The sequence below is a fragment of the Xyrauchen texanus genome, chromosome 41, assembly GCF_025860055.1.
Source record: "Xyrauchen texanus isolate HMW12.3.18 chromosome 41, RBS_HiC_50CHRs, whole genome shotgun sequence".
Taxonomy (NCBI): Eukaryota; Metazoa; Chordata; class Actinopteri; order Cypriniformes; family Catostomidae; genus Xyrauchen; species Xyrauchen texanus.
Window position 1 is genome coordinate 11,480,687 of NC_068316.1, and position 22,253 is coordinate 11,502,939.

At 36.6% G+C, this 22,253-nt stretch overlaps 1 protein-coding gene across 1 annotated transcript; it reads right to left on the reverse strand.

The window, feature by feature from the left end:
- Nucleotides 1-1,664: 1,664 nt before the first annotated feature.
- On the reverse strand, nucleotides 1,665-19,069 carry tfr1b (transferrin receptor 1b). The gene is made up of 19 exons (XM_052114084.1): nucleotides 18,928-19,069; nucleotides 13,927-13,982; nucleotides 13,514-13,775; nucleotides 13,155-13,347; nucleotides 12,828-12,965; nucleotides 11,744-11,831; nucleotides 11,325-11,447; nucleotides 11,146-11,244; nucleotides 10,095-10,231; nucleotides 9,867-10,027; nucleotides 9,073-9,189; nucleotides 8,665-8,750; nucleotides 8,502-8,565; nucleotides 8,289-8,356; nucleotides 6,112-6,191; nucleotides 5,900-5,990; nucleotides 4,390-4,626; nucleotides 3,801-3,950; nucleotides 1,665-3,476 (listed from the first exon to the last, which is right to left on the reverse strand). The coding sequence occupies exons 2-19, from the start codon at nucleotides 13,969-13,971 to the stop codon at nucleotides 3,234-3,236; spliced, it is 2,382 nt and encodes a 793-aa protein (XP_051970044.1). The 5' UTR covers nucleotides 13,972-13,982; nucleotides 18,928-19,069; the 3' UTR covers nucleotides 1,665-3,233.
- Between the last annotated feature and the right edge of the window lie 3,184 nt (nucleotides 19,070-22,253).

The following is a 22,253-nucleotide window of genomic DNA, read 5'->3' on the forward strand; positions in this document are numbered from 1 at the left end:
AGCATTTTATAGTTGTGTTAAGTAACAATTAAGCTAATCAATAACTATTGAATTCAGTCATGCCTCCTGATGAACTACTTTTAATTATCTACTAATTCAGCTTCAGGAGAAATAACTATTGAGTAACTACTAATGAACAGTCGATTAATTACAATTACAATAATATCATAACAATTAGCCATTACAATATTCAGGTTGTGGCCCTTTCTTCTTCCTTACTTCTAATGTTATTCATCAGGAGGCATGACTGAATTCAATAGTTATTGATTAGCTAATTGTTACTTAACACAACTATAAAATGCTATTACATACTGATTAGTTAACACATCTTCCTTAGTAGCTAATAGTAGTGACTTAAGTGTTAATGAAGAATTACCTATTAGTTCTGCAGTAATTCCTTATTAGTTATGCATTAAGTAAGATACAGTATTTTAAAGTGTTACCCTTTTTTTTGTTATTCGGATTAATCCGTTATTCATTTGAAGTCATTATTTGTGCCTTTCAAAATAAGGTATTCGTTTTCAGGCACATCTCTGGTATCAGCCACCCTGCTCTCTGGATCGGCCATTAAAAAACCCATATCAGCCAATCACTAATAAACTCCACTTACAATGTGTGCTTTAAAGAAGGATTGTCCTTTGTTTGTTTTTTCTGCAGTGCATTTCACATTATGCTGCCAATCTATAATGATATGCCGATAAGTAACTTTTTTATTTACATTTGTGTGTTCCTCCTATCTAGATTATTAATTTAGATAAACATCAATGTCGATAAAAAACATGGATAAATGAGCATTGTTGAAAGCAACTTTGTAGAAATGAACGGAGCCGCATTGATTGTCTGACTGACGGCCTATTATGTTAGGGTTGTTTTGCTCATGAAACTTACCTGTGATTGGCTGGATGGTCGCCCACTCAGCCCAAAGTAACAAAACACCAAGAATACTGTATACAAAACCACCATTTGGACTTGGTATGGGTTTAGCTTGGAAAAGTGCGGGAGACAAAAATCACCTTTTTCAAGAATGTGGGGAACGTGTCCCCTGCGGCTGATACGCCCTTGAGTTGTTGATACAGTAGCTGTTTCCCTCATTAAGACCACCAAGTTGGTCCCCTTAGGAATATTCCAGGTTCAGTACAAGTTCAATCCACAGCATTTATTGCATTATGTTGATTTTGTGTTAATATCACAAAATTAATTTAGACTTGTCCCTCCTTTTCTTAAAAAAGCAATAATCTAGGATACAGTAAGGCACTTACAACGGAAGTGAATGTGGCAAATCCGTAAACATTAAAATACTCAGTTTCAAAAGTATAGGATAAAGACGTAAACAATATCCATGTTAACATGATTTTAGTGTTATGCAATCGCTTACCTTTTCTGTGTAGTTATATTACATTTTACAACTCTGTTGCCATGACAAGTTAATGCCATAAACCTTAAATTGATAATATAAAAAACTTTACATCTCAAATAATACACAAGTTCGAACATAAAAATATATGTAACAGCTTTTATAAAATTATCAGCTTAACATTTCTGCCTTTAAAACCTCTAAAAATTGGCCCCATTCACTTCCATTGTAAGTAACTCCTGTAGGGACAAGGAGGGACAAGCGGAAATACATTTTTGCATTAATTGACATTATAACATATATGCTGTCGATTGATCTTAACTTTTATTAAACCCAGAATATTCCTTTAAAATGTAAGATTTTACACAAATATACATACACTTGATGTGTACACTTCTATTAACCTACACTGCATTTATAAAGTACTTAATTACAACCATTTCAAGTGTTGTGCAATATCTTGTGTTTGCAAAGTTTTGCAATGAAGTACATTTTAAGTTTATTACAGAGTACAATAATTTTGACAGTTTTTGGACACAATAATTAGTTCCAACATCAACAATCATGTGCCTGTAACTCTTACACATACATTTTGTCACACCAGTTTTAACTTTCCTGGTATTTATTTGGATTTTTAATTCCATTACAATTTATCAAAAAGGAGACTGGAAAAAGGGAAGATTGCACTGACAAACCAAACTGTGTCGAGTAAGAGATAATGCAAGTTTCTATTTCGTCATCAAAAACAGTTGAAGAGTAGATAATTTGCTTGGTTTTTGTCAACACAAATATGTTTAATGCACATATTAACATGCAAAAACCAAACAAGTTATGCAACTTTCTAAGTGCCATGAGTAAAGATATAAATATACTGACAGAATCTGAATGGTATGCAACACATGTCCACCAAACTTTGTCAGATATGTCATCATACATTCAACTACTGTAATATCAGCAGTATGAAAATTACTCGTAGACATAATATTATTCAGTAAGAGCCTGTGTAAACTACACCATGAATGCATGACTTCTTGAAATAGAGACCACTATAGACCAGGCTAGTAACGAAATGTGTAATCTCAAAAGATGAGACTCATTGATTGGAGAAACACTGAAAGTAACTGACCCCCAAAAATTATATATCAGAGGCATGACTTGATAGAACCCACGTCAACGAACAATAGTTGCCCAGAGTATGCATAGTTACTAATAGCAGTAACGTGGGAAACAAAGCCACACAAAAACACATATGAAAAAACAAATATATACATAATCTATGGGAAACATGGTTCCCGAAAATGTTATCCAACCAATAGTCAAATATGAGGCGCGCGCACGCACACACACGCGCACACACACATTTTATAATAGAAATATAATTGTTACAGAGTAATGCTTTGTCACAGAAATGCTTGGGTCTACATTGACTCAAAATGGAAATCATTAAAAAATTATTAAAAAAAGATAGAAAGACACTTTTATAGTGAACACTGTCACTGATAAATAAGAAGTAAATTTGAACCTCGGTCAGTCAAATGGGTACAAAGGCAGAGATATCCCCATTTGAGATATCCCCATCAAAAGTTTGGGGTTGACATGAGCGACAAGGAGATTCCCCATTAGCACCCAAGGACATTGTTTTCTACATATGCACTTCAGCATCAGCATCTAACCTGATTAATCAATCAGAAAAGCATCAACTTCAAGATATAACTGCGGATGATAAATTGAATCTGAAATGTGCCTTTAGAAGATTGATTTGATTACATAATGGCAAAAAGCTCTGTCGTGGTGGATTTATGGTTTGTTTTGATTTTTGAGATATACTTTTAATAAAAAATGATAGAGCCCAGATTTGTTGATGTAATACTGAAAAATATTATATCTCGTTGTCCAAGGACCAGATATCTCCAGCCAGGTCATTGGCACAGCCCTGGATGGTCCAGGTGAGCAGAGCAAACTTGTTTAGGACTTGGTCCATGTCGAAGGTCACTTTTTGTTGCGCCACATCTTTCAGATAGCTTTCCAGGTCTGTGGCGGTTTGCCACCCAACGCCAAAGAAAATGTGGCGGAATGGGACATCTCTCATAGAGACATAGGGAGAGAGAAAATTATGCTCCACCTTGAAAGAGGAAGACAATGGCAAGAACATGCGAACAATTGATTGCACAATAATACTTTGTCTTTAAAATAAACATTACATCTTATAAAAAAAAAATTATTCTGAATATTATGCATTTGAGTGAAACAGGATATTAAAGATTTATTTTATCCATCAGGAATTTACTAAATATATGAAACAGCATCAGAATCAGAGCAATTTTGATGAAAGACTATGAAGACATTTCTTTCTATGGAACAGTTTTGACTTCATGTTGACTACAAGGAATGTTTTAGGATAAAACACTACATTATCAGCATAGAAAGGCCAAGAGAATGACTTCACCTTCATTATGCGGTTATTGATGATGCGGGACATCTCCAAGTCGTCTAGAAAACTTTTACTGATGACTTGGTTTAGCTTGGATAAAGCACGATCAAAAGAACTTTTTGCCATGTTCAGCCACTTTGTTGACAAAGACTCGATTTTTTCTACCTTTTATGGGTTGAAAGAATCAGAAACAAGGTCAAGTAATTTTGCAAATACAAACTGGTATTAGTAAGCGGTTTATATATTTTTTAAAAAGGGATAGTAATCATTTACTCTCCATATATATCGTTCCAAACCTGTATGACTAACTTTTGTCCGGAGAATTCAAAAGGAAATATTTTGCTGAATATCCAAGCTGCTCTTTTCCACACAAAAGATTGAATGGTGACCACAGCTGTCTCAGGTCCCCATAGACTTTCATTGTATGCAAAAGAGCAGCCTGGACATTCTGCTAAATATCTCCTTTTGAATTCTCCGGACAAAAGTTAGTCATACAGGTTTGGAACGATATGTATGATGAGTAAATGAGAAGTTTAATTTTGGGCAAGAACTCCTTTAATGTCTTCTTTCCAAAATGAAAGGCACATGTGACAAAAAGGATCACCTTTTTACTTTTGAGATCCTCAACAATATCCTGGATGGCTTTCATGTGGCTTGTGATAGTCTCTGCATACTGGCTGACATCCAGTCTGAGGATGTGGTCATGAACAAGCCGGAGGGCGATCTGGCCAGCAACCTGAGCAGCAGCCATGGACATCTCACCCACTTTCTGTCTGGTGACAATGCCCAGATGTTCTTTATCATCCAGGGCAGTTCCAAAATACTCATAGTCATCAGAGGACTGGTGGATGAAAATGATCAAATCAGAATCCACACTTGTGAACTCCATCTGCAGTCTTTGCATTCATAGTCCATTTACATACAGAACAACATGGTGGTTTTTACACTTGGTCACTTCATGCGTTTTTACTGATCATGAAAAGACCAAGTGTAAAAGCCCTTCAAGATGGATTAGAGACCGATAGCAAACCCTAATGGTGCATTCAGACCAGAAGAGTCAAGAGCGTCAAAGCGTTTTCTATGGAGGCCAGCGTCTCTCGGCAGCAAGAAGTGGCGCGTCTTGAGTGGTGTGGGCTTCAGAGGAAAGTTCAAGTGTGGGCAACATTATGGTAAAGAGCTTTAACGTAGTTTGGCGGCAACCTATTGGAGTATAGAAGTGCTCCGCTCTAGCGAAGTCTAGAGAACACAACAGTGTAAACTTTGGTTCCCAGGGTTTTCCCGTAATATATTATCTGTCCCTGTTTGCTTAAAGAGATATACATTTTTTTTTTTTAAACGACGCATGGACAAAGGTGTCTGAAATTTTTGGTGTGCCAGATGAGTTGATGAAGTGGATATTATAGTTTAGATAATAATATCCTCATGAAATCTTTTAATATATATGCTACTTGTGATATGTCGGAAAAAGATCGACATGTCTGGATGTTTTGCGGATCCTGTAAATATAGTTTACAAAACCAAGCATTCTGAACAAATGTTACCACCTATTTCAACTACGTCAGAGCATCCGCGAATCTTCCATAGCATTATTGGCAGGGCAGCCAGAGCGAATTTTGACGCTCTCGCCACCTCTGGTCTGAACGCACGGTATGGATGTGGTTTGTGGCGCATGTGATTCAGCCAAATGTAAATGACTCTTGTTCAGGTAACATGAGGAAGATTTGCTCCTCTCAAATGGAACCATGTCAGCATCCAGTGCCCAAAGATGACAACAGAAAATGTGGCATATCAAGGCTGTTGCCTTTTGTACCACAATCCCTAAAGCAATAGTAGCTGCCTCTCATTTAAAGTTGAGCCACATCAAGTGCAGCAAAGTTTTGCTGCACTTGATGGAAGTGAACTCACAGCAGCAGAAAGGAATAGTAGGTCAGATTTAAATTTGATTTGCTTATACACATTTTTGTCACCATTTGTAAAAAATACAAGCACACCCAATCAGATATAGCAATCCAACCGATCAAGATGCTTTAAGTGACAAAGTAGAAATATACCCAATGGGTAAATGAAAAAAACTAAAAAAAAAAACTAAAAGATAGATAAGAACTAACTCTTACCCTAGCAGGAACAAAACTGAAAGACATGGAGGGGATTCCAGAAAGAGCCAGAAAAGGATATGCACTATCATCCATCAGCATGGGCTTCAGACTGAGCATTAATGACAGATGATGAGAGCATTAAAGAGCATGTATACAATCACCACATGGACAATCATGCTTATGTTGACTTTTTATCAATCATATAAAAAAATCAATGGAGATTTACTAACAGAGATCCAAGATGACCACCATAGCTCTGGAAAAGGCTTGGGCGTGAATCAACTGGACCTGAAGCAATTGGATTTTTTATCTTTCATAGAGAGAGGTAATACAGATTATTTATGTATAATACACATACATAATACTACACATACATAATACTACATAATACACATGTCATACATAATGACAAAGCAAAAAAACAGATTTTTGACAACTTTGCAAATTTATTAAAAAGTAAAAACTAAAATATCACACTGACAAAAGTATTCAGACCCTTAACTCATTATTTAGTTGAAGCCCCTTTGGCAGCGATTACAGACTCAAGTCTTTTTAGGTATGATGCGACAAGTTTTGCACACCTGGATTTGGGATTTTCTGCCATTATTCTCTGCAGATCCTCTCAAGCTCGGTCAGGTTGAATTGGGACTGTCAGTAGACATTCGACTGGGTTCAAGTCTGGGCTCTGTCTGGGCCACTCAAGGACATTCACAGTGTGGTCCCTAATCCACACAAAACACAAAATTGTGTTTTCTTTGCTGTGTGCTAAGGGTCATTGTCCTGTTGTAAGGTGAAACCTCAGCCCAGTCTGAGCTCCTGATCACTCTGGTGCAGGTTTTCATTAAGAATATCTCCATATTTTACTGTGTTCAGCTTTCCTTCAACCCTGACCAGTCCCCTAGTCCATGCTGCTGAAAAACACCCCCACAGCATGATGCTACCACCACCATTCTTCATTGTTGGGATGGTATTGTGCAGTTGATGAGCGGTGCCTGGTTTCCTAAAGACATGATGCTTGGAATTGAGGCCAAACAGTTCAGTCATTTCATCAGAACAGAGAATCTTGTTTCTCACAGTCTGAGAGTCCTTTAGGTGCTTTTTTTATGTGTCTTGCACTGAGGAGAGGCTTCTGTCTGGCCACTCTGCCATAAAGCCCAGATCAGTGAAGTGTTGCATTGATGGTTGTCCTTCTGCAAGTTTCTCCCATCTCCACACATGATCTCTGGAGCGCAACCAGAGTGACCATTGGGTTTTTGGTCACCTCTCTTACAAAGGCCCTTCTCACCTGATTGCACAGTTTTACTGGGCGGCCAGCTCTAAGAAGAGTCCTGGTTGTTCCAAACTTCTTCCATTTAAGAATTATGGAGGCCATTGTGCTTTTGGGAACCTTCAGTGCAGCTGAACTTTTTTGTAGCCTTCCCCAGATCTGTGCTTCAACACAATCCTGTCTCTGAGCTCTTTGACCTCATGGCTTGGTTTTTGCTCTGATATGCATTTTCAGCTGTGAGAACTTATATAGAAAGGTGTGTGCCTTTCAAAATCATGTCCAATCAACTGAATTTGCCACAGCCATTCAGACTTCAATCAAAGTGAAGAAACATCTCAAAGATGATCCAGAGAAATTGGATGCACTTGAGCAAAATTTCAAGAGTCATAGCAAAGAGTCTGAATACTTATGTCAATGTGATATTTCAGATTATTTTTTTGCTTTTGGGGTATATAGTGTAGATTGATGTGAAAAAAATACATAATTTGAAGCATTTTCGCATTAGGCTGCAAAATCACAAAATGTGAATGAATGGGTCTGAATACTTTGTGTATACACACACACACACCGATCAGTCACAACATTAAAACCACCTGCCTAATATTGCGTAGGTCCCCCTCGTGCCGCAAAAACAGCACCAACCTGCATTCTTCTCACCACAATTGTACAGAATGGTTATCTGATTTACCGTAGACTTTGTCAGTTCAAACCAGTCTGGCCATTCTCTGTTGATTCTCTAACAAGGCATTTCAGTCCACAGAACTGCCCCTCACTGGATGTTTTTTATTTTTGACAACATTCGGAGTAAACTCTAAAGACTGTTGTGCATAAAAATCTCAGGAGATCTGCAGTTACAGAAATACTCAAACCAGCCCGTCAGGCACCAACAATCATACCACGGTCAAAATCACTAAGATCACATTTTTCCCCATTCTGATGGTTGATGTGAACGTTAACTGAAGCACATGACCCATACCTGCATGATTATGCATTGCACTGCTGCAACACGAGTCGCTAATTAGATAAATACCATGAATAAGTATACAAGTGTTCCCAATAAAGTGCTCAGTGAGTGTTTATAGTGTAAAAAAAAAAATATATATATATATATATATGGAAAGAGTGTGTTTTTTGGTGTACCATCTCCAAGGTTTTCTGCAAAAGCGTGTGCAACAAAGGACTCGCAGAAGCTCTGAATGAATCCACACCTACATATTAAACACAGAACAGCATATTTAGGATTTGCTAGTGCAGGGGGAAAATGCAAATTGGCGAGGAGGAGTAAATAATGTCAGTTTTCATTTTTGGGTGAACTATCCTTTTAGAAGTTCCTCAAAGACATTGTAAACTTACCAGTAACAGCTCCATCCAAACTGATGTAGGTAAAGGCTTGTCTGTCCAATGATGACCAATAGCCCTGTTTATCACAGAGCACACAACACATTACAAAACCTCATGAATTTCAAAACAACAAAGGTAGTTATTAAATCTAGCAACATAACATCACAATAAAAACCTCAAGCCATTCAGTAACTCCAATGTTGCCAAAATCCCCTCCACTCCAGCTGGCAAACACAATGCTTCTTCTGGGTTTGAAACCATCTATAGTAAAGACAGCGCATAATAAGTGCATATCACAACACTACATGCTACATTAAAATTTAAACATGAAAACACTACATGCCAAAGAAATATTCTATCATCATTTACTCACCCATATACTGTTCTTAACCTGTATGACTTTCTTCAGTGGAGAACAAAATGAGACAAAGACTTCACTTTCATTGTATTGGGAAAGAAGTTGCAATGACGGAGGCTAACATAGTGCCTCACATCTCGCATGTTCCACAAAATAAACTAAGTCACATGGGTTTGGTGAGTAAATGATGCATTTTTGGGTCAATGCCTCTTCCTTGAACTATACCTTTCTTCATTTCCATGAAAACTCTTGCAAGCTCCATCAGAAGAGTAGTGCCAACTGCAGATTTGGCATATCCTGAGCTGAGAGAGTCCCTCTGTGCTCCAATCACAACATATTTATCTGGGGATTAATGACACCTCAATGAGAACACCATGTCCACAAAACGTCAGATGTTCCAGATATGAATTCAATCAAAATGCAGAACTAAGCCCCATTAACACAGACAAATTGACTGGAAGTCCTTCCTTTTAATTTGCCAATTTCTGGTGGCCTGCGAGTTAGTTGAGTAAAGTTTAACTTTATGCAAATTAACAGCAATCTGATGCAGCAACTACCAATGGGAGTGAAGACAGTTTAGATCCTGTGATCCGTCTCCTGAGATACTGTGGTCGAATGTCAGCAAGACGAGGATAATTTAATGTTCCAGTGTGTGATTTTACTATATGATTTGTTTCTGCCCATATGCAGAATTAGATTGATTCCTGCATTGATAATCGTTCATCTTATTCAAGATATGATACATGTACTGCTGGAATTTACACACCGATGGTTTACTATGCAGAATGTACTTCTTAGCAGCAGGAAAACTGATTTCTTGTCAAAATAGAATGACATCTAATTTTTACTGGCAATCGTATTTTGTGATGAGAATTCCATAAGCTATGGAAAAGTTTGCAGCCTACCAATAACGCAAGAGCATCCAGGAACAAGTACTTGTGACCAATAGTGTAGTGACCTGCAGATCCCCAGCAATAAAATTGCTACCATTGTGAACAGGACTTATGGCTGAAACTCACCTGCGTCTACAAACCCTTTGATGACTCCAAACACATTATAGATCTTCGTGTCGACAAGATCGTTGTTAACTGCTACAGTGACCACATCAGACTCGCTTCCCAATTTGTAACTGGCGAAGCTACCCTTAAAACTTTCGCGGGAATCCTTTCCTCCCATTTTCCTATAGAAAATTACATATTACCAACTGAACTTTGTTTAACTTTGTTAAAACTGAATGTTAAACTTACTCCAAGATTTTGCGTGCCATGTTTGCAGTGATCGTCTGAGCGAGTATATTTGGAAGCCCAGACGACTTGGGATGAAACTGGGTGTGATTAAAAGATGGGAATCCTGGAGTGTAAGGATCACCTGATCCCAAGTGGACCTACATAAATAACCAAAATAGAAGAAATAACAGCTAAAGACAGCAACGATAGTAGTACAAGAACAGCAAGAGCCAGTATTTCCTGCACTGCCATTAAGAAATCTGAATCTGCAGCAACATGGCAAAAGATATATTTTAATTTATTGTGTTAATGAGTCATGTTACACCTCTATTGTTCATCCTCGCTAACTGCACACAAAATCAAAATGTACAGCCAGTGTTGGGTGTAATCCAATTAATCGAATTATGTTAGTCAAAAAAGTAGTGCAATGCATTACATTTTAAATTCTTGTAATCGGATAACTGTTACAGAATTTCAATTTATTTAATTACTTTTTATAGGGTTATGCCTTTTTTCTAATATATTATTTATGTAGGATACATGCGTCATGGCCCTGTAACGAGTCATTGTGAAGGACAAATGCGAGGTGCTGTGTAAAGAACTTATGTATCAATGAAGAAAGAGACATTTCAATATGTTGAGCAGAAAAGTGCTTTAGAAAGTAACTAAATGTAATAAGTAAGGTGATTAATTTTCAATGACGTAATTAGTAAAGTAATCTGATTACACTTACAGATCAATTATTTGTAATTTGTAACGGTTACTATTTTTAAGTAACTTAACACATTGCACAGCACAATGTGCTCTCCAAATCATGAATGAATTACTCGAATGTTGCGGTTCTTTAATGAATCAGTCGAACATATTGGCAGTCATCACCCTCAATCATGGACTGAATCAGTCAGACAATGTAATACATGATGCAACATACAGTGTTTCAAATAATTGGTTCTGAATAACACAGAACTTTGCGTTCTACTATCGTTTTTGCATGTAGTTTGAGAAGACATCGTAATAGCAATTCAACAAAAAATGCTTTTACTGTGGAACATTATTCGTTGGCATCACTTACCTGACCATATAGTTCAGTATCTGGAAGCAATGTTTTATAGTCGGCTGGGTCTGGATAGATCAGAGCTGCTACGGCACCCATCTCAGCAGCATTTGCCACCTGCAGTGGACAATATTTTCAGATTCACACTAGCAAATAAATAATAGATCGGTTATTATCAGTTACACCCAATGAGTTACCTTCTGAGCTATGCTGATTTTTCCAGCTCTAAGCAGTATGACAGACCCCTGTAGATTTATTCCACTGTCCTTCACTTCTTTCAGGTCCTCCCGGTTACCATAGTTGGCATATACCACTCTGCCCTGTGACAGATTTGTTTATAATATCAGGTTTGGAAATGGGAAACCATCATTAAAAGGCACAGTTCATCCAAAATTGAAAATGTTGTCATGATTTACTCATAGTGTATAGGTTTGGAACAATTTAAGTTTGATACAACATAGGGGTGAGAAAATGATGGCAGAATGTAAATGTTTGGTTGAAGTATCCATTTAAGTGCTCTTTAAGTTAACTGTATGGAAAATTTACACCAACTGACAGATTAAACAAGCAGAAAAGAAAGAGAAGCAAGAGGAAGAGGAAAGAATATAGAACTCACTTCTTTAGATCCTGTTGCACTGTAAGCGAGGAAACCATTTGGGTTTCCAATCACCTCTAAACCAAACAAAACTTTGGTTGAATTGGAGCTGTTTAGGTTAAAAACAGTAAATGTAATAAATAACAAATAGTGCAAAAAAATTAGAATTTGTCAAATGATAGTCCAAAGATGGAAAACGCTATATAATAATCACTCTAATTCTACATTTCCTACAGAATATGAGTGGTGCTTGCTTGTGCAAAATGCTATGGATTGTGCGTTTGTCAATAATAAAGGATAGTCTCAATTATTTACGCACCCTCATGTGGGTGCGTAAATTTCATCCCATTCCATGTATGAATTTCTTTTCTTCTGCTGAATGCAAACAAAGATTTTTAAAAATGTATTCCAGCTCTGTATGTCCTTTCAATGAAAGTAAATGGTGACCAAACCTTTCAAGCTGTAAAAATCTAATAAAGGCAGCATAAATTAATCCATAGGACTCCAGCAGTTAATATATATCTTCTGAAGTTATGCAATCACTTTGGGTGAGAAACAGATCAATATTTTAATCCCATTTCTTTCTTTTTTTTTTTTTACTATAAATCTCCATTTTCACTTTAAAAATGTGAAAGTGGAAATTGTAGTAAAAAGACTTAAATATTGATCTGTTTCTCACCCACATCTATCATATCACTTCTGAAGACATAGATTTAATCTATGGAGTCACATGGTTTATGTGTATGCTGTTTTTATGTGCTTTAGAGAGCTTGAAAGTTCTGGTCACCATTCACTTGCATTGTATGGACTTACAGAGCTGAAATATTCTTCTAAAAATCTTCATTTGTGTTCTGCAGAAGAAAGAGAGTCATACACATCTGGGATGGCATGAGGGTGAGAAAATGAATTTTCATTTTTGGGTGAACTATCTCTTTAATAGTGATGCTTGCCTTAACTAAAAAGCATGTGGGCAGGAATAAATTATAGAGTTACTTATTGATGTATAATTTATACTAGTGTATTATTGGTATTTCCTATTTTATTTCCTTTTTTAAGCCAAAAACTGACTTTGAGGCATACATCATATTGTGGATTAAGTACTGACCTGTTAGGATACTGTAGTTTTACATAATGCTCATCAAACCAGGTTTGCATTTTAAGTTTCTCAAAAGTTTCATGGATTTTAACAGCCAACAAGTTATCTCCAGATGATCCTGCCTGACGGTCACCCTTGGAATACTCACTTAATGGAGGGACAGCAAACATCAGAAGAGTACATTAGGAAACAGAAATACCTAATAAAGACTTAAAAAACAGTGTCTTACATTTGACTTAATCATAGATTAAACTAATGTCATAACATTAAAATGAACAATGAGCATATATAGTACACACTAATAACAGGCAATCATGTTCTTTGATTAACAGTAACCTTAATTTATCCTGAATGGCATTAGGTGACAGTTTCTTATTCATAAGCTTAACAATGTCATTCCAATCCATAGAGGGTGCAGGATCGTCAAAACTTGGTTGAACTTCACTACTGTCTTCCTTATCCACGCGGTCAGGCGTAGGGCAGGAAGCTGGTTTAGACGTATGTTGGGCAGCATAGCCAATGAGTGTACCTGACACAAAGAGTGCAAGGAAAACCATATGGTACAGGGCAGAAAGTCCTAAATCACCCTTTCAAGGTTTATTGTGCTGACCAGATGACTGTACATTATCCCTTATGGATTTACTTCAGTTAGTGAAATAAAGTAAAAATTCGAGCAAATCATAAAAAACAATTACCCAAACAGAAGAAGAGCAGTACAACGATCACTGAACAAATAATCTTCCTCTTGTTCAAAGGCACTGGATGACTGGGTCTCGTGTAAGTCTCATGTTGTACATGACCTTGCTCAGTAGCATCATCCATCCCCTCCTCCTCCTCCTCCTCCTCCTCCTCTTCTTCTTCTTCTTCACCATCCACAGACAGCTTCACTTCCACATGGCTGCTCTCTCCATCTGGGTTTCGAGACTGATTGAACCGGGTGTACGAGCGACTGTTCACCTAAGAAAAAGAACCGTTATACTCTTTGGGCTAAAAAAAAAATTTGAACTGAAATTAGAAATTAAACCTCATATTTCAGTGAAACAAACAAAATAAATATTTTAAAAATAATCATCTCTATAAAAAAAAAAAAAAAAAAAAAAGTACTTACAAGTCTGGAAATATTAATTTTTGCTTGAGCAATTGTCCCCGCCATTAAATCTGAAACTGAAGACATATCGACTTAGCAACAGAAAGGTTTTTTCTGCTCTGATAGGCCTTTTTGAAGTCTCTCTGAATTCATAAACAAGGCCCTCCATGCTCCAAGTCCATTCGTTTTCATTTTTTTATTATTATTATTATTATTATTAAAAAAAGAGAACTTGTTTTTGATTCGCTAAACTCCATCCAAAATCCAGAGCCACCCACTATATTTGCTCCAGAGCGGCTTGACAGTGTCTCCGCAACTAGTTAAAGGCTGATCAACAATTCTAAAAATCCATACAGACATTGTAAAATGTTGACATTGTGACATGTGCACAATGACGTCCAATTATTTGACAAAGCAGTGCACGTACAGAGAACAATCATACACTAATACGGCATCCTCTAAAGTTAGTAGCTCACTAACATATTTACATGTACCAAAGCATGCTAGTACAACCTAAATTATAATTCTCTCATAATTTCCTCCCCCTTATGCTGTCTCAAACTCCTATGACTTTATTTATTTTGCAGAACACAAACAAAGATATTTGAATGGAGATATGTCGATTTGCACATACAATGCAAGTGAATGGTGACCAAAGTTCAAAAGGACATAAAGTCTGCATAAAGGTAATCCATAAGATTCCAGTGGTTCAATCAATGAAGCAATTCAAAGGAATTAGTGAGAAAACAGACCAAAATAGAACTCCTATTCACTGGGGCTTTTTCCACTGCACGGTACAACTCATGGCATGATTCAAGCTCGATTACACTTCCTAGCGCCATCTAGCCCTCTCTGTATGCATCAAGCACTACGAAGCAGGCATGACATGATTAAATAATCATCTGATCGCCGTTATTTGACCCAGCCACGGTTATAACCACGATTATTGTGCACTTTAAATTACAAATACATTTTAATGCCCAAATAAGGGAATTTTAAGTGAATAAACAAATGCCATGAACGGGACGTTTGTTGAACATTCAGTTGAACTCTGAGCATCACTGAGCCCCACCGCGATGTTAAGCACAGCAGCTCCTGGAAGAGCTCGTGGAGCACTTTTTTGGCTCGTGCCAAACTCCTGCAAAAAAATAAACAAACAAATATAAACTTTGAAAGTGAACGTAAAGCGCTCCAGTTTCATTTTAATTTAATGATCATGTAATAGCAAATGTTCCTGGTCATAGAGGGTTCATACATGCAGTGTTAATGACACACAGTGACACAGAGGAGACGCATGCTTACCGTACTATATTTCTGTGAAGTGATACAATTATTAAACAAAATCTCAAAGGTTTTGCTAATGAGAAATAAGGGCTTGAATGTTAAATCAAAGAGCATTAAAACATGTGAAGCTGAAGAAATTAGGACAGAAAGATTTTAATATTGCATTATACAATAAAAAAATTTATATAATAAATAATATATACTTTATTAGATTTTTTATTAAAAGAAATCTAAATTAATTAGTAAAAATGCTAAGTTGACCAAAAAGAGACATATTTTAAGTATTTAGAAATATTTTGATATTAAATTTTCTTTTTTTTTTATTTCATTCAAGCTTTTAAAGCCTTAAAGCGAATTCATGTATCCCTATTTTATAATTAGATTTATACTGTATATTTGAAGTTAAGTATATAAAACAGACTTCTTATGGTGTATGAAGCACACAAGGAATTTAATCCCATTCAACAGCATTTGTGGCATAATTTTGATTACAACAAAAATTTATTTAGACTCGTCCCTCCTTGTCTTTAAAAAGCAAATATTGAGGTTACAGTGCATGAGGCACTTACAATGGAGTTTAAAGACAGACATGTGAAGCTTATACTTTGATAAAAGCATTTGCTTTAATTTTCCTGTTAAAACGCATGTATTATTTGAGCTGTAAAGTTTAAATCGTCACAGTTGTTATAGGGTTTGTTGACATTACTTCATCATGGTAACAAAGTTGTCAAATTGGCTATAACTTTACACAGAAAAGGTTTGTAAGTTATTTTATCACACTAAAATCATGTTTACATGCATATTAATTACATCTTGTGGCTATACTTTTGAAACACTGAGTATTTTAATGTTAAAAAATTGGCTCCCTTTCACTTCCATTGAAAGTGTCTCACTGAAACCAGAGATTATTTAGCAGAGATGGGCCACGTCTATTAAAATGAATGGGAGAAATTGGAATGCCCAACGGCAGCCAACGGTCAATGTATGTAGAATGGAAGGCCCACCTAACAGGTAAAAGAGCCAATCACCTTTTAGATATCACCTCAGATATCTACCGTCAATCAACTCAACAACGTGCATGTGCGTTAGCTATACACGCTGAGAAAATGGCATAATCTAAATTTTAGCGTAATCTGAGGTAAAGAAGCGCAATTTATAATACCATTGTCAGATTTTACTGCCGATTTGAAATATGTCTTTTCATCGTAATATTGACCAACTGTATAGGAGATTTCTGTCTTTTCCCATTCAATAGGAGCTGCACTAGTATGACTGGAAATAGCCTCCCGAGAGCATACCAAAGATGGACTGACTTGCTAGAAAGACTTGAACCCAGATTTGTACTTTTTTTATAAGAGGAGGAACGAGTCAAAATTAATTTATGTGGTAATCAACATTATGCCACAAATGCTGCCAATTGAGTTTAATTTGTACTGAACCCGGAAACATTCCATTAAGATTTCCAAATTTCATAATAGTGAGAGCCCTAAGGAAGTGTAATCAAGCTTGAAATCATGATTTCCAAGGAAACTGCAACAGCAAGATGTGAAAAAGGAGCTTGGTCTGTTTATACCCAAAATCGAATAGATCACTTTGGAAGTCATGGATTAAACCACTGGAGTCTTATGGATTACTTTCATGGTGCCTTTATATGCTTCTTAAGAGCTTAGAAGTTTGGTCACCATTCACTTGCATTGTATGGACAAACAGATATATCTCCATTAAAATATCTTTGTGTTCTGCAAAAGAAAGCAAGTCATAAGTTTGCGATGACATAAAGGTGTGTAATGAGAGAATTATATTTTTGGGGTGAACGGGCAGGACTGTGTTGGTACTTATTATAGCCATGATTTACTTTTTGTAGTACAACTGCATAACTCATGTACAACTGGTTCCATGAAGTTAACCGTTTCTCTGAGAACAAAAAATCTTCATGGCAGCACAGTGGAATGAATAGTTGTTACTGTGAGCTAAATACTCAGTCAACCATTTCTAGAAAGTGTCTTTAGATGACATGAATTGCATGATCTCTCAACCATGAAAGTAAAGGTTCTTGAACTCAGAGGAGCATTCCTCACAATTCAACAAACTGAACAACCTTGAACAAGAAATCAAATTGTACATTACCATCAACTGCAGAAAAGTGTTTGCTGGTTTGGTTTGTGAAAATATAGCAAGTAAACTTGAAAGCACGGTAGAGGTCGACCGAAATATCGGCTTTACCGATAGTTGCTATTTGGAACTATTGGTTATCGGGGGAAAAAAATCAACACCGATAGTTGCTGGAATTTTTTTTCCCCTCCCCTCATATAACACATCAGAATATGACACAATGCATGATTTAGTTAGTGAATGTATTTATCTAGCCAACTACATTCTCGTATTTTTGAGAATATTTGAAATAATATAATTATGGGCTCTGCAGATAGGCGCAATCAGCATATACTTTACCTGTGGATGGCAGTTTTCTGAGAATCATATTTAAAATATAACGTGTCAGAATATGCTGGTTTTGCTCATTTTGAGTCCCTCCATGGCACAATTTTCACAGATTTTTGAGATTATCTGAAATAAAATAGCCATGCAAACAGGCAATGTCATACACTGTACCTATGTATCGCTATGTACTGAGGATCAAATCTCGATGACGATGAAGCATGATGTAATGTTTAATTTACTCAAACCCACCACCATCTTCTTTTGAGAATATTATTCATTTTACAATTATGGGTTTTGGATATACGATATTTGATAGGCAATATAATTGACCTATTTTATATTATATTCTTGGATTAATAAAACTAGTACTGTATTGCCAAAGTTGAAAGTTTTATTGCCAAGTATGCTTACACATACAAGGAATTTTCCTTGGTTGCAGAAGCTTCCAGTGCACAAACAATACAACAAAACGGAGTTAAAAAGAAAAAACACACAAAAAAAAATACAAAGTGAAAATGTATGTATATACAGAAATACAAAAATGATGATGTAATATGTCTATGATGCTCTGGGGTTCATAACTAAAGACATCTATAAGCAATATTTATTGTCAAAATTATCACCTTTTAGCAACTTTTCTACGTCACTGCATGGTGTCATATTTAATAAAGCCTTTCAAAATAGTGTGGGAAAAGTCTGAGTTAGTTACTGTATCTGAGTATTGTTACTCATGTTAGATTATTCATAATAAAAAAAGAAAATCAAATTTCAAATCTTGGAAAGCAAACTTTGTCTAATGTCATCTTTACACAGACTTTCACATGAACAGGGAATATGGGATGCATGGGTCTTATATAAGGTGCAGGCTTCCTTATCTTAAACATGGTCATAGAAACGTTTATTTAAAAAGTATTTTGTGAAAATAATTGTACAAATGTAATGTAATGTCAATAGCCTATTCAAATACCTGCCGACCGCAGTCTTAGATTTTCAGTGAAGCTGTACCTTTAAAAAATTAAGCCAATGAAAATAAGTGGGAGGTTCTTTATGCATCCTACCAGTTTTTATTTTTTTTAGGTGGGACGCCTCGTGACTCGAGGAAATGTCTAGTTTGAACAACATTAGAAATTGGCATGCTTAACCATTTGATGCCCTGATCTCTTACTTTAAAATACTCAAAAGCTTATTTGAAAAAAGCAATTGTTACTTGTAACAAAGCTTAAAACAATGGATAGAGCTTGACGTTAGCAGTGAGCCGTAATTTATAGCTGACAGAGAGGTGTATTAAAGAGTACTTACTTTATAAATGAGATAACTATTCCTTAAAATTATTATTTCCTCTTATGTGAGTTTAATTGTCAGCAATTATTAAAGCGACGTTGGAAATCTTCACTGATCTGCACCATTCCGTCGCTCATGACACCGTTGACTCCGCCCGCATGCATACACAGCGTAACTTCCTGTTCTAATGACAGGCAGGCTGCAGCCGTGCAAATCGGCATCTTATGTGAGAGGATCGGTCTTCATTACTAATGCAATTCAAAAATGTGTTCTACGTCTACAGTACTGCTTATCACTTGAATGATTTTAAATATAAAATAATAGAAAAATAATAAATAAGTAATAATACTTAAATGGAAGATATTAACAAAGTCTAACTAGCAAGTCAGTCCATTATTGGCCATCTTTGGAACGCTCTTGGAAAGTCATGAAAGTGCAGCTCCTATCTACTTGAAGAGGGGAATGCCAAAATATCAAAAACGGGTTGTCAATATTACACCAAAGAGCATATTTCGAATCAGCAGTCAAATCTGACAACAACTGTATCAAAAATCAGCAATTTCCCCTGCTTGTATAACTAATATGCATGCACGTTCTCGAGTTGACTGACAGGCCATTTATGTATCTAAATGGTGATTGGCTCCGTGATTGAGGTGTGAGCAACTTTGGGCTTTCACATTCTTTTCTAGGTTCATATGGCAATGGGGGTACGTCACGTTCACTTGTTTATCAGCGTACTTGTTCGTGGTTGGTTAATATACTGTATCAAAGCGCCTTTCAAGACAACCAATCCACTCGGCGGTCATCTTTGGAACGCTCTCGGGCATGCTGGGCAGCTGTTTTCTTTGTAAGTGCAGCTGCTATCTACTTGAATGGGGAAAGACTGAAATTTCCAAAAAAGTTGGTCAAGAGGCAGACCTATAAATTGTAGTGTATAGCTTATTCGGTTTAAATATTGGTTATTTGTTTTTGCATCTTTTAAAAAATCTTTGATTATTTTAGTTTTCTACTGTACCCAGAGTCGCTGCTCACTGCTGCTTCTGGGATGCTGCGCCTTGCGACTCTTGCTTTAGTGCCGAAACGGAAATGTGCTGTTCACACCCTGCTCCCGGAGGGTACGCCGGGTTTGTAAGGCGGGACTTCCTTTCTACATCTGTTGACCATTGGGCGAACATATTTCTCCCATTCATTTTAATAGTGGCCCGTGTTTTCTAGATAGTATATACTATTAAAAAAATGTGTGCTCTGGTGCAGTAATATTGATAGTGCCTGGGTAGCTCAGCGAGTAAAGATGCTGACTACCACCCCCGGAGTCACGAGTTTGAATCCAGGGCGTGCGGACTGATCCCAGCCAGCCATTCCATTCCAACCAAATTGGCCCGGTTGCTTGGGAGGGTAAAGTCTCATACGGTTAACCTCCTTGTTGTCGCGATAATGTGGTTCTCGCTCTCGTGGGGCATGTGGTGAGTTGTGCGTGGATGCCGCGGAGAACAGCATAAAGCCTCCACATGCGCTAGGCCTCCGTGTCTATGCGCTCAACAAGCCACGTGATAAGATGCGTGGATTGACTGTCTCAGATGCGGAGGTAACTGAGATTCGTCCTCCACCACCCAGATTGAGGCAAGTCAATAAACCACCACGAGGACCTATAGTGCATTGGGAATTGGGCATTCCAAATTGGAGAGAAAAGGGGGAAATTTTTTTGGGGATAGTGCCTTTTGATAGGCTAATTTACACACACAGCTATGCAATGGCCTACTTTATATTGTCTTTGTTCATTAGAATAACTCACATTCAAATCCCTCTGTTTTTTTTATTATCATTAACACATGCAAAACAATGTACAAGGGAATACATTATCAATGCATTAATCACCATATACCACATATTTTACATGACTACATCATTTATCCATCAAATTCACACATTATACATCCGTGTACATTTTTAAAAGAGATGTCTTGCCAACTTTACTATTATTCTTTAGAGCGATCATAGAATTATAATGAGTTTAAAATCAATGTAGAATACGTTAGTCTAACGTTAGGTATATCTGATATACATTTTTGTGCATATGAAAATTCCCAAACAAAGCCAGGATATTAATTATATTGTCAATCGCTGTTAAGCCAGTATCACTCTGAAAACAAGACCATACGATCATTTATTTGAATAGTTTTGTGAAAACCCTCAAAAGCCTAAAATGATTTAGAGTAAATACAATTGTAAAATAGTATGGGTGTAATACTTTAAAATGAATCTCTTTAACTTTAGCTATGTATACTTGAAATCTACCATGAGCTTACCTTGTTCTCATGGGTGAAAGGTTGGAGATTGAATAAAAACGCAAGAGTGTTGAGTCTAGATAATAAAATCCACCATTTCTTCCATTTCTTTTGTGCTTTTGTGACCATCTGAGTTTGACCTCACTGATATAGTGAAAACTCTACACAACAGACTTGAGCCTGAACCTCACTAGTAAAACAAAATCTCATAAATCAGCCAAATTATGTTTAGCACAGGTTTGTTTGAGGATACGGTTTAGGGTTAGGGGATATAAAATGTCATTAACTTAAAAGCTGTAAATTACTTAATTGATGATTGTTCACCCCAGTTGTTTTAACAATAAAACTGAATATTAAGCAATTTAATGACAAGACCCTGCAACCCAACCCCATCTGTACCAAAACAGCTTGGAAATGATAGCATGGCATGGGCCAATCCCATAAATGAGTCTATTTGAAAGTTAACATGATCCAAATTTTGCATGTGAAACCTTTTTGCAAATGAGAACTGCAAATCATGCTAAGGTAATTCTGAGAGATGTAGATTCTTCAGGAAAAAGGAAGTAAAAAAAATTATGGGAAGTGGTCTGTAGCCCATACATACTTAAGCATTAATAAGATATTCAGACAGCTTTAGAGTTGAGTTTAGAGAAGTTTTTACTGTAGATTAGTGGCAGATTGTTTCACAACAACCTTCCAAATGTTCACAGCTTAAGTATTTTCCTCTTTCTTTTTAAACATGTAAGCAGTTGTAAAAACAGGAAAACATACTATGAGGAACTCGACTTTTATTTGAAACTTTTTCATTTAAATTCCTCTGAATGGGGGAGCACGGTCTGCTTAACGTTTCATGGTGACATGCATGGTGGCTTGTACAAACAGTGTCAGATCACAAGGAAATCAGTATTATTTATTGATCTAAACATTTTTGTTGTCCTCTTTAAAGCTGTCACTGTCATGATGTCACATCCCTCTTAAAGACTGTTGTTTTCTCCACCCTGAGTTTTCTTTATTCATTTCAAGGCAAATATCATAGATCAAAATAAAAAAAAATCAACA